Below are 13,756 nucleotides of genomic sequence, written 5' to 3'. Positions count from 1 at the left end.
GAAAGTGTCAGTGGTGATTCTTACAGAGGTGAATCAAGGTAAAAGAAAAGCTTTAATGAAGACTGTAAATATGTGCAAAGGTTAATACTGTCACTGAAAAATGGTAAAAGCATTTTGTGTTTTCATGTCTGGCCCAATATTTTGAGTTCCATTCACCCCTGTAGCTGAGCATGTTCACTCAAGCTCGATGAGAGGACTGAGGAGCTGCGACGTTCGGAGATCAGAGATTCGAATCCCTGTGCTGACAGCAGCTATCCTGAGTGGTTTTACTCTGGGTTTTCCACATTCCAGGTAAATGCTGGGATAGTATCTCATTTCAATTCCCCCGGCCCTACGTCATGATGACAACCAGCTATCATTTGAGGATGCATTACGATTAAGTGGCTGCATCTGAACATAATTTCCCCCCACCCCCACTGTTGCCATCAATAAAACGGTTTAAGTTGTATGAAAATGTTTAAAGGCCATTTCTTTCACATGAAAACAAAAAATGTTAATTTTATCCTCCAAAAGAGTACTTTTTCCATGGTTAGGCCTTTTTCTCCAATTTAAGAAAATGATGGTTAGTCCATTTTTGTGTGCATCCATTCAATTCCACCTGTCTGGCCAGACTGTCTGGACAAGGCCTACTGTAGAGTAGGTACAACATCAATACTCAGTGAAATGTGATCACAATCATGAAGACACTATTTCATCAACTTTTTAACCTTATATATTACAAAAATCTACAATAAGGCTGGAGAACTAGCATTTATGGTTTCTGGTAATTAACTTATCTCTTTCAGATAGACTTTTAGACTACTTTCTGCCATGTTTTCGCAGGGCATTCACAATTTTTCAAATTACATTTCCTAATTACATGTATACCAATGAGAAACTACTTTCTACCAAGCTAGGATAAGAAATTAAGCTAGCAACAAGAATTATGCTCAGTTTTAGCTTTTATTTATTAGGTTTCTTTTGGATGAGTTTTTGAGACAATTTAGAGTGGTACAGAGTTTTCTAAAAACCACACATTCAATGTCTTAAAATCTACACATGTTAAATGAATATTATTCTGCCATTGCAGTGATGTATTAACAAAACTGAGAACAGCCAAAGATGTAAATTTTAACACATACGGTTTATTTATGACTTTATCAAATATTTAAAATATGAAATCAAACGGTATTCTGAAAAGACTCTTAAACAGAAGTAACTTAAGAGAAATTTGAAGGACTTGTAAAAAAATAATACCACTTTATATTTAATCTCAATTGCAAATTATTTATGAGAAATACTGTATATGCACAGAAGAAAAAGCAATCAACAAGAATGTCAACGTTATTAGTTGAATACTATGAAAAAATTTCTTATATTTACACGATTTCAACTTCCCAACGACCCTAGTACGCACTATCTGGACACAAGTAAACCAGAGAAATCTGACTTTTAATACATTTAGACAACACAAGCACACACATACACACACATGTAAACATACGAACTCATACATTCCCACTAAAAAAACCTGTTCATTTAATCAACATGTTTTATCTTTTCTTAAATGTAGGCATTTTAAAGTCAGCAGCATCACACATCCCTCTTTTCATCATACTTTGCTTTTTTCACTTAGTTCATACCATTACCATCCTTTGAAATTGACTGGGTAATAATATACTTCTTGTTTTGAATATTTCACTAAAATCATAATTTACATGTTTTGAAAACACAATGAGTCCACAGTTCATTACACTTGTATTTTTGTGTTTACACACATTACAGGGCTAATGTTCATAAGTTTGAAATGCAACTTCTTGTCTTGCATATGATGCAACCTCCTTTCATGATAAATTTACTATAAACTAATATTCTATAGTAAATTTTGGTTTATAGAATTAATAAAGAAGTTGAACTAAAAACTATACAACATATACAAATCAAACTTTTTAAAGAAAGTTTTCTATACTATGAAATATATGGTCAGTCAATTGGAAAAGTCTGTTGTTGACAGTAAAAACAGTTGCCCAATAAAAATAACTGAACACTCATCACGTAAAAATGAAAATCACTTCCTCAAGTATCATAGGCAATTTCTCACTCATCTTGCATACATTTTGTAATGCATTGTATTTTATACATATTCATTAACACTGCATAATAACTTGACAAAAACTATCAACAGGGAGGGAAAAAGAAATCACAAATTAAATGTCCCAAAAGCTGTTACTATACACCAGCAGTATAAAGAGTAACATGCTCTCCTCCAAGATCACAAAAATTTAAATATTTGACAGGTATCCCTTTTATCAAATACCAGTAGTTTTACATTGCAAAAATTAAAAAGGATTATAGGTGTGTGTTTATACAATTTCTGATTTTTTCGACGGCTCTTCTACAGTAGATTGAGCTACGTGTAGTTTTAAAGTCATTATGCCACTTGCATAAATATATTTACGAGTCACATGAAGTTTGTAAAATACCGCACTTTCCACGAGTCACATCGAGCAGCTACGCTGGATTCAGTGAAGCAGTTTGTTGTTATTCAGCTACTGGTTGCAGCAATTCCCTCTTGGGTTAACGCCCACCTGCAAAAAAAATTGGATCATTGAAACTTTACATGATGGCATTTCATTCTCAGTACAATATGAGGAAGTCTGGCTGACAAAGCATCCGTATTCCTACATATGACTAGTATTACCAACGTTCAACACAAATTACTGCAGAATCTAGAACTAAAAATTTAATTTCACACTTGCATCAAATACTTGGAATAAAAAATTATGGCAAGGGATTTGAAACCAATTCCTTACACCTGCTACAAATAGATTTCATTGGTATTTTGAAAAACTCTGTACAGAAATGAGAGAAAAATATGTAAATGAATTATTACTGAACACTGCCTTTGTGAAGACATGACAATATCAAAGTATCAATGTACAACAAAAAGCAATGCATCATACAACTTTATGGAAAGGATACGGCAGCAGATCTATACCAGCAGTCATTCAAAAGAGCTGTAACACTAGCACTTGTTTCTAGAATCCATCAATATTCCATCAAAGCATACAATGAGAGTGAAATACAGTTGAGAGCCAGGGTAAGAGAAAAAAGTTGCACAGCAAATCAACAAATATTTTTTTAAATACTTATTAAAAGCAGTATGATGTCAGTGTAAAGCAATACACAAGGTAAGACAGAGATTTAAAAAAAAGTTACATAAATACCTTTAAAATACATACATATACACATGCAAATCCAACACATACTTAAGCTATGAATACAGTGTACTAATTCAAAGCAGTAAAAGGGATATCAAATTTACAGAAACAAGTATTAAATTATGTTGCTACAAAATAAGAATACTGGTATTTAAATAAATCAAGTGGCTGAAAATTAGTATTCATCACGCACAATCCTTCATTAATACACACAATGAAAAGATCCCATTCACAATATAGATCTATAGGTACAAACAGTTTGAAATGAGTGTAGGCCTAAACAAAAATCTTCAACCGAGCAAAAATGCCATTCATTTTAGAATTCTTAAGCAATTGTACATTCTGGTGACCAACACCACATTATGTTAAGCATTTCTTGGCCAATGGTTAATGATAACACAAAAATGATCAACCAACCTGAAATAGATTTGACTGTGATGTAATCAACATTTTATATGGAGCAAATACACAACTAAACCTGAGAACCATATAGCACATTAAGAGCCTTGGGGCTGCCAGGACGACCGCTGCTCAGCCAGATAGCCAGCCTGCAGATGTTGGAGTGTCACAGGTCAGTGTGGCGACTTCCTCAGCCGCCTAGCTTGACTTCCTAGCCCATGTTCTAGGAACTGAATCCAGGCCATACGGGTTAAGAGGCAGAGATGCTACTTCTACACCAGAGGGCTGGCTATACAGAACAACAGTGCGAGAAATTCATTTTGAATACCAAGGAGAGGATGGACTGTGCAATAAAAATGGTAAAATCCGACTTGCTTCTGGATCTAAATTTTAAAAAATAGAGCAAGGAAGTACAAGACCAATGGGATCAAGTGACAATAAGTTGATAAAATTCTTCTGAATGATTCCCATTCTCACAACTATTCTAATCGATCCCACAGTACACTCTGAAGAAAAAAAGCACAGAAGTCGTCATGGGTGAGCGAAGAGAAAAAAGCTGCTTACTGCCCATGTGTCCCTCACCTAAGTGAGAGTTACAATACCATTGGAAACACACAGGAAGTGAAGTGACTTCTCTTTGAAGCCAGAGGAACTTTCTTTAAAGGACACAAGCTCCTTTCTCAAGAAGCTAGGCTTCACACTCAATGATTCACATCATCTATCCCTTATGGTTTTGAAGGATTTTTTATTCATTTCATCAACTCACTTGTATTAAATAGTTGTTCTTCAGTTTCTAATTTTCTTTTTATGTAGTTTGCAATGTTTGTTATGTTTTACTGATTTAGATTTGGTACTTTATGAATGTTGTAGAATATGTCTTCTCTTTCAAGGAAAACAAGTATTTGTTTTACCTTCCGGATGGGGTGACAAGCAAATCTAGTCGGATCTTATCTTGTTGAGAAATAAATATATACAAATCAGTAAATATTTGGAATTCGTTTTCTCATTTCACATCACTGTGATGTTCAGCCAAATAATAAAGCAGCAAGAGATTTATCATTGAGTAACGATCGGAGGGGGTGTTGTGACAGGTAAGAAAAGATCACGGAGTGAAGGATGCAATAGAATCATGCTACCATATCCTGACAGGGGACTAAATAGCAACAAGAGAAAATAATGTTTAGAGCTTGAGAGTTCAAAAACTAAAAAAGTAATTACTAAGAATAATATATTAAGTAAAACAAGTAATATTTTCCTCTCAATCTTTTCTGTACCAGCATAGACCTTTTGAGGCAAATATTGCAAATGACTTATAATCCAATTATCAATACGTTTTTTTTCTGTTTACACAATTACTTTTCATTTGAATTGCTTGTGATGATGATCTAGAATTTTATTTTCTATAAAATAATTTTACAGAACCCATCAAATGCTGAAAAATCCATGCCTTAACATGCAGTTCGAAACTCTAGGAGAAAGTAAAAGGTGTACAACTTTACTTCCGCCGTTTGCCGATGGATGGCGACGATACGTAGCGGTCGAATGAAACAGATCGCAGACGTCAGGCAGTTAGCTTGGACCTCGGTCAAAATAACCCCATTCAAACTTAGTCGATGTGTGCCTGCATCATATTGTTCTTGATTGAGCATGGCATGGCAGTGTACGAGCCAAATTCTTGGCATTTGCGGGAGGTGTTACCGTTTTGTTTCAATATGAAAACAGTGGCTGCGTCTCATCGAATGCTCTCACGTACGTAGGGCGAGGACGCTATTAGTGAAAGAACGTGTCGTGAGTGGTTTCAACGCTTCAAGAACAGTGATTTTAACGTCAAAGACCGGCATAGTGGTGGAAGAGAGAACGTTTTCGAAGATGCAGAACTGGAGACATTGCTAAGTGAAGACTCACGTCAAACTCAAGAAGTATTGGCACAATCAGTGGGAGTGACACAGCAAGCCATTTCAAAATGTCTCAAGACCATGGGCATGATTCAGAAAGAAGGAACTTGGGTCCCGTATGAGTTGAAACCAAGAGACGTTGAATGGGGATGAAAAATGGGTTCATTACGATAACCCTAAATGCAAAAAATCATGGGGATATCCCGGCCATGCTTCAACATCAACGGCAAAACCGAATATTCACGGCTCCAAGATCATGCTCTGCATTTGGTGGGACCAGCTCGGCGTCGTGTACTATGAGGTGTTAAAACCCGGTGAAACAATCACAGATGCTCGTTATTGAATGCAATTAATGCGTTTGAGCAGAGCACTGAAAGCGAGAGGCACGATAAAGTGATTTTGCAACACAATGCTCGACCTCACATTGCAAAAGAGGTCAAAACATACCTGGGAATGTTAAAATGGGACGTCCTACCCCACCCGCTGTATTCTCCAGACATTGCTCCCTCTCCATCACCTGTTTCGATCAATGGCACATGGCCTGGCTGACCGACACTTCCGATCTATGAAGAAGTCACAAATTGGATCGATTCATGGATCGCTTCAAAAGATGAACAATTTTTTTGACAAGGGATTCGAACACTGCCCGAAAGATGGGAGAAAGTCGTGGCCAGCGATGGACACTACTTTGAATGATACATGTGTAAGTAATCTGTTTCATTAAAGCCTCCAATGTTGGGGACAAAACGGCAGAAGCAAAGTTGTACACCTTGTAAAATAAAATAACAATTAAAAAGAAAATGGATTTTCATCTCCCATATGCAATTCTAAAGAAATATAAATAATATTTCCTTCAACAAGCATTAAGACCAGCTCCAAAGGGCCCAGTCTGTAAGCTATCTCATACTACACCAACAACAACTATTAGGTACCTGGTAACACGGGAAAGTATCTTCAGGAGTCTTGTGAAAGGATTAGAATGCTTCTTGGATTTGGTATCATATTGGAAGAATTGAACTAACTAAAAACATTTGCTTTCCACGAAGGAACAAAAGATAAAACATCACTTATCTAAGAAATCCTCCCATGTGAATCATGTGACCCTGTCATGGTGGGAAGGCTTGTGTGTCCCAGTGCAACAGATTGCTGAGCTGTAGGTGCAACCATATCGAGAGACCAGACTAATGAATGGAAGTTGCAAGGGCGGCAGTCTGGATGGTTGACTGCTACAGCCTTGTAATAATATTTAACATGGCTTAGCTGCGTTGATACTGCTACACGGCTGAAAGCAACGGGAAACTAAAGCTGTAACCAACTCCCGAGGCCATGCAGCTCTCTTTGTATGAATGATATGATGATGGCTCCCTCAGGCAAAGTATCCCGGGGGCAAAATAGTCCCTATTTGGATCTCCAGCTGGGAACTACATGGGAGGAGGCAATCAAAAGGAAGATGAATACTGACATTCTGTGAGTCGGAGGGTGGAATGTTAGAAGTTTGAATCATTGTGGTAGGTTAGAGAATCTGAAAAGGAAAATGGATAAACTAAAGTTAGATGTAGTTTGTGTTATTTACGTGAAGTACACTGGAAGGAAGAAAAGTTTTTTTTGTCAGGTGACTACAGAATTAATTATCAACATGAAATCAAACATGGGAAGTGTAGGAGTTGGTTTAATAATGAATAAGGAAACAGGGCAGTGGGTAAGTTACTACGACCAGCCTAGTTAAATTATTGTAGTCAAGATAGACACCAAGCTAATGCCCACCACAATAGTGGACGTCTATTTTATGTCTACAAGAAATTGAAAAAATATATGATTTATGATGGGAGAATAGAATGCAGTGGTAGGCCAAGGAAAAGGAGGTAATGGCGTACAAGAATTCGGACTGGGACAAAGGAGTGAAGGAGGAAGTTGGCTGGTTGAATTCTGCACCGATCAGAACTTAGTTCTTGCTAGCACTTAGTGCGATTACCACAAACAATGGCTGTATTAGTGAACAGGACCTAGAGACACAGGAAGGTATCGAATAGACTTCATTATAATGAGGCAGAGATTCAAAAACCAGCTGTTGGATTGGAATACCTTCCGAGGAACAGACGTGGTCTCTGAACACAATTTGGTGGTCATGAAATGCCATCTGAAGTTGAAGAAAGAATGCAAGAAGATGGGATATAGATAAGTTAAAAGAAAAGTGTGTGTTGGATTGTTTCAAGAAACATGTTGCACAAGGACTAAATGAAAAGGCTGAATGAAACAATAGATGAAGAGTGGACAGTCTTGACAAATGAGATTAGTAGGGCTGCTGAAGAAAAGTTAGGAAGAAAGGTAAGATCACGTAAGAATCATTGGATAACTCGGGAGATATTAGACCTGATTGATGAACAGCAAAAATACAAGAAAGCAAAAAATGAGGGGGCAGAAAAGAATACAAGCAATTGAAGAATGAATCAGATAGGAAGTGCAAGACAGCTACGGAAGAATGGCTGAAAGAGATGTGCAAGAATGTTAATTGTACAGTTATAGGAAAGGTGGATGCTGCATACATGAAATTCAAGGAAACCTTTGGAGAAAGGAAAACTAGGTGTATGAATATTAAGAGCTTAGATGGAAGACCACTTCTACAGAAGAAGGACAAGGCAGAAAGTTGGCAGGAACATATTATGCAATTGTGCCAAGGGAAAGAAGTAGATAAGGTTCTGGAATAAGAAGAGACTGTTGATTCTGATGAAATGGGAGACCCAATTTTGAGGTTAGAATTTGACAGAGCAGTGAGAGTCCTAAATAGGACCAAGGCACCTCGAATTGATGACATACCATCAGAATTAATGACTGCCTTAGGAGAAACCAGTATGGTGATGTTATTTCATTCCATTGTGTAAGACATATTATACAGGAGAACTGCCATCTGATTTTAGACAGAATGCTGTTATACCAATTCCCAAGAAAACAGGCACTGGCAAGTGTGAAAACTACTGCAACATTAGTTCAGTATCTCATGCTTAGAAAATTTTAACTCATATTAATTACAGAAGAATGGGAAGGCAACTTGAAGCTAAGTTGGGAGAAGATTGGTTTGGCCTCAGAAGAAATGTAGGAACACATGAACGAAGCTATTTGAGATCCTGAAGGTGATCGGCATCAGATACAGAGAAAGAACTATCTACAAACTGTACAAAAATCAATCTGCAGTGATTACAATCATAGGCTATGCAAAAGAAGCAGCAGTCCAGAAAAGGGTGAGGGAAGGCTGTAGTTTGTCACCTCTCCTTTTCAGCGTTTATATAGAACAGGCCGTAAAGGAAATCAAAGAGGAATTTGGAAAAGGAATCACAATCCAAGGAGAAGAAATCAAAGCTCCAAGATTTGCCGACGATATTGTTATTTTATCCGAGTCTGCAGATGATCTAAAGACATTACTGAATGGTACGGACACAAGTCTTGGAGAGGGAGTGCAAGATGAAAATAAAAAAAATCTAAAACAAAAGTAATGGATTGCAGTCAAATGAACCAGGTGATGCAGAGAATATTGGATTAGGAAATTAAGTCTTAAAGGAAGTAGATGAATATTCTTACTTGGGTAGTAGAATAGCTAATGATGGGAGAAGTAAGGAAGATATAAAATGCAGACTAGCACAAGCAAGGAAGGCCTTTTTTAAGAAATCTGTTCACTGCGAACATTGGTATAGGAATTAGAAATATGTTACTGAAGACTTTTGTCTGGAGCGTGGCAATGTATGTAAGTGAAACATGGATGATAAGTAGCTCATAAAGAAAAAGAATAGCTCTTGAAATGTGGTGTTACAGAAGAATGCTGAAGGTGAGATTAATGAATCAAATTATGAATGAAGAGAACCTGAATCAAACTGGTGAGTGGAGAACAATTCGGTGAAATTTGACAAGGAGAGACAGAATGAAAGAACACGTCTTATGACACCCAGGATTGTTCAGTTGGTTGAGGGAAGTGTAGGCGGTAAAAAAACCAGGGGTAAACAAAGGTATCAATAAGACAAACAGATTAGAGTGAATGTTGGGTGTAGTAGTTACACAGAAATGAAAAGGTTAGCACAGGATAGGGTGGGATGGAGGATTGCATAAAACTGGTCTACGGACTGATGACCCAAACAGTAACATCTAAAATACATTCTGAATCAAGAGCTGTTTATAGGTCTTCGTATAATTTGGCAAAAAGAATCTGAAACTTTTAAAGGATTTTTTAATAAAGAAATAATATTTGCATATGATAGAATTAATGTCAATAATTATGGAATGAATTTCTTCACAATAAGTAACGATGAATCTGGGAAAAGTATTCAACAATAGCGAGAAGATGTCTATAGAGTATGATAGTCCCAATACCTTCACAAATGTGTATAACAGGACACACGCTGCAAACAAATCGGAATTTTGCAATTTCATTCTGGATGCTTGAAATCAAATGACTAGTGAATTTTGAGCTAAGCAAAGATGTCCAATCCTGATGCGATATATCATAAACTTAATAATACTAGCTTTTGCTGAAAGTTATCAATTTGTTTTAACAGCAAATACTACGTCAGAAAGATAAACATCATAAAAGATATGAACAATATTAACACACGAAATCCATATAAATATTGCTCAAGCTGAAAAGTAGTCCACTACAGGCAAAATTCATGCCATGGTACTGAATATGTCTTTTATATATTTATTTGTTTCTTTTCCTCAAAATTAAATACTAAGACTGTAGGCACCAATAACATCAACATACCACTGATATACTAAGTTGAAACTTGATTTTACATTTTTTTAGAGGTGAAGCTTCCACGGTATGTAGAATTATTTAGTTTATTTTCCGGGTTGAACCGTGTTGTTGTTTTCTGTACATTACATACAGTTTGCTGATGTTTCAAATACACTGCAGTATTCTTTGTCAAGGCGACTGAAATACCCCTACTCGATCCAAGGTAGTCAGTCTCCCAGGCAGCAATCACACTACAAAGAGTGGTTCCTGCCCTTGGTCTATATCCTAGTCTTTCTGTAAGCCTCCTGGCTGTCTCATGAGAATTCTGGAAGGTATGTGTCACAGCCAGGTAGTGGGGCTTGCCTGCGCCGTTATACAGAAGAAGCTGATCTCCTCGGATCCCATACTTCCTAAATTGTATGGCCTCCCTAAAATCCATAAAGAAGGCATACCTCTGCGACCTATTGTGAGTGCTATAGGATCTCCGATGCACGATATCGCCCGTTACCGAGCCGGACTACTTCAGCCACATACAGGACACACTGAAACCTACGTGAAAGACTCCTAACATTTCATCCAGCTCCTTAAGGACCAATCAATCGAAAGTACGGACTTATTAGTAAGTTATGACGTCACGCCACTTTTCACCAAGAAGTATTTCCGCTATTAGACGAGAAACTTCCAGACGACCTGTCAACACTAACTAAAGAATGCCTTAACGCCACTTATTTCTACTTCAACAGGGAGTTCTACGAACAGACAGAAGGGTTTGCCCCTCTCTCCAATAGTAGTAAACATGTATATGGAACACTTTGAATAGAAAGCCTTAACCACATCTACAGCCTGAAACCGAAATATTTTCTCCGTTATGTGGAGATCTGGCGTCACGGGAGCAACAACCTGCAGCTATTTCTCGACCATCTCAACTCTATTCACTTAAATATTCAGTTCACCATGGAAATCTAAGTAAATGGAAAACTACCATTCCTGGATGTCCTAGTAAAACGCATCATCAATGGAACTCTGAGTCACGCAGTATACAGGAAACCCACACATAAACAGACAGGTACCTGCACGCCTCTTCTCATCACCACCCATCATAAAAGCAGGCTGTTCTAACATCACAGGTTAACAGGGCCATAGCGATATCAGACGCGGAACACCTCGAAGAGAAAGAACACCTCACGAGAACCCTCAGGAGAAATGGCTACTCGCTCAATAACATCTGACGAGTCTTTAGAAAATCAACTACAGGCTCCTGGAATATACCACATTGAATGTAGCTGCGGAAAGTGGTGAAACAAAACGTCTGATCTCCATCTGCCTAAAAGTACATATCTGTCACACCAAGAACCAAAACACAGATATTTCAGCGGTAGCCAAGCATTCCTATGAAACAAGACACGCAATATAATTTGACGAGACCAAGATCCTAGCAGCTATCCCTTGGAATATGGAAAGGAAAATCCGCGAGGCTATCAAAATCAAGAAACATCCAAACAATATGAAATTAGAAGAAGGATATAAAATCAGTAATTCATGGATGCCTATCATACATAGATTAAGACATACAGACCACACATAAACATGCAGGTCTAACACAGTGGGAACCCAAGATGGGTTAGATTCCAGATCAGTCTGGTGGTATTTGAAGGTGTTAACCCTCGTGTTGGTAGATTTATTAGCATGTAGAAGGACTGGTGGGACAAAATCCTGTCAAGTTTGTGTCTCCAAAACCCGTTTTAAGTAGTTAGCAGGATGTAAAAAAACATTCGCTGAGAGGAATTCGGTGAAAAAAAGTTAATATAAAACATAATTGAATCCAAAAAGTGTGCTAAACCTAAGAAAGGTTTAGCGAGTTATTTATTGCTCCATCTAGTGATGTAAATATTGTATATTGTTATTGTTTTATTTCTGTCATGTCTCTTGTTTTTTTTGTTCCTTCATTATGTATTTAGCACATTTTTAGCTTGTATTATGTAGATTACTTTAAACCCCCCTTATTTCACTGAAGATGGCTCAAACTAGTCGAAACATGTTTGAATTTTATTGCTCTATCTAATGATGAATTTACGTTTTGTATTGAATTAGGAGGATACATTTAATTTTTCCTTTGTAAAGTGTACATTCATTTTGTAGAGTAATATTTCCCAAATTTTAAGTTATACACAAAGAACAGATCTTATGCAGTAAATAACTAGCAGCATTTATCAATGCACAGACAAAATGGCTCAGTTTGCAGGCACATATATGATACTACTCTACTGTAACTCATTAATTTTACATTAGACAATAGGAATACAAATTAAATGCCATTCACAAAAATTGTGTCTAACAACTGAAAGTCCAACAGTAAGCATGCAGAAATACAGGCAAAGAGGAACACCATGTCTCAAAAAAAAAGTAAGTGTATTTCCACTTAGTGGATAGCACTGATTAGTGAATATAGTAAATAAGGACCGATTTGCAAAAGAAATATGACCAAAGTTTTCAATATTTTTGAAACAAATGCTCTGGGTAAATAATGAAGCCAATTTTCTTTCTTAAGCTACACTAAACTGGAACAAATGTCCTCTTTTGTGGAGCAGTTGACAGTTATGTTATGATGAAGAGTTTTTATTTTTAATCATTTTACTATAAATAAGATCATCATGTACTCTTCAAATAATTTTTATAGGTTCTATTTCTTGGTAAAAGAAGCTGTTCATTTTTAATTTCTGCATGGAGAGTATTAATATAATGCTGCAGTGAACATCTCCAGTGGCTATTTAAACACCACTCGCAAAAATAATAATTGAAAACTAGCGGGAAGCGTGGCTCAGATACAGCGGGAACCCAAGCTGGGTTAGATTCCAGCTCAGTCTGGTGGTATTTGAAGGGGTTCTCCCTTGTGTGACAAAATCCTATTAAGTTAGTGTCTCCAAAAACTGTTTTAAGTAGTTAGCAGAATGTAAAAACGAACATTGTTATGATGACAAGAGGTGTGGAACTAAACAAGACCACAAAGCTAGTTGCATGTCAAGGATTGTAGATGAGCTTAGTTCATTTACATAAGCTTGCAGACAGAACACTGATAGGCGTAAAGTTGATAATGAAGATGAATGAATGTGATTATATATATATATATATATATATATATAAAATTATTATTATTATTATTAGAAATGAAAAAATGTTACATGGTTCATAACCTAAATTTTCAATTCAGAGAGAGGGTATTTTGAAATTAGAAGAATAACAGATTAGACAGATATTTAATCAAACCAAATAGGTTGTTTGGCTCATAGAGTCCTCATCACTAAGAAAAATTACATATACTTTTTTCTAACCTAAAACTTTTCATTTGTTAACACAATATGAAGATATCTTGTTGGACAATTTCAACCAACTGAAATATAGACCATGTCAGACTATCATGATTTTTGACTGGAAAACTACTGCTCAAGTACAAATTCTTACTTTCTAATCGGTAATAATTATGCACAAAATTCAACCTTAGTACCTATGGATTAAGGGGCTCAACTTGAAAGTCACAGTCTCAA

General features: G+C 36.7%; 1 protein-coding gene across 2 annotated transcripts in view; it reads right to left on the bottom strand.

Annotated features, from left to right (window-relative positions):
* Positions 1 to 923: 923 nt before the first annotated feature.
* Positions 924 to 13,756, bottom strand: part of LOC136866356 (casein kinase I) — a 259,574-nt gene continuing 246,741 nt past the window's right edge. For both annotated transcript variants that reach the window (XM_067143226.2, XM_067143227.2), the window contains one exon: positions 924 to 2,567. Coding sequence is in view for 1 of the 2 variants with exons in the window: in XM_067143227.2 (XP_066999328.1) it covers positions 2,557 to 2,567 (11 nt within the window). In the remaining variant the exon portion in view is untranslated. The remainder of the gene's footprint in view (positions 2,568 to 13,756) is intronic.

The sequence above is a fragment of the Anabrus simplex genome, chromosome 3, assembly GCF_040414725.1.
Source record: "Anabrus simplex isolate iqAnaSimp1 chromosome 3, ASM4041472v1, whole genome shotgun sequence".
In the NCBI taxonomy this organism is placed as follows: domain Eukaryota; kingdom Metazoa; phylum Arthropoda; class Insecta; order Orthoptera; family Tettigoniidae; genus Anabrus; species Anabrus simplex.
The sequence above is the reverse complement of the archived record's forward strand: the minus strand, read 5'-3'. Positions and strand labels throughout refer to the sequence as shown.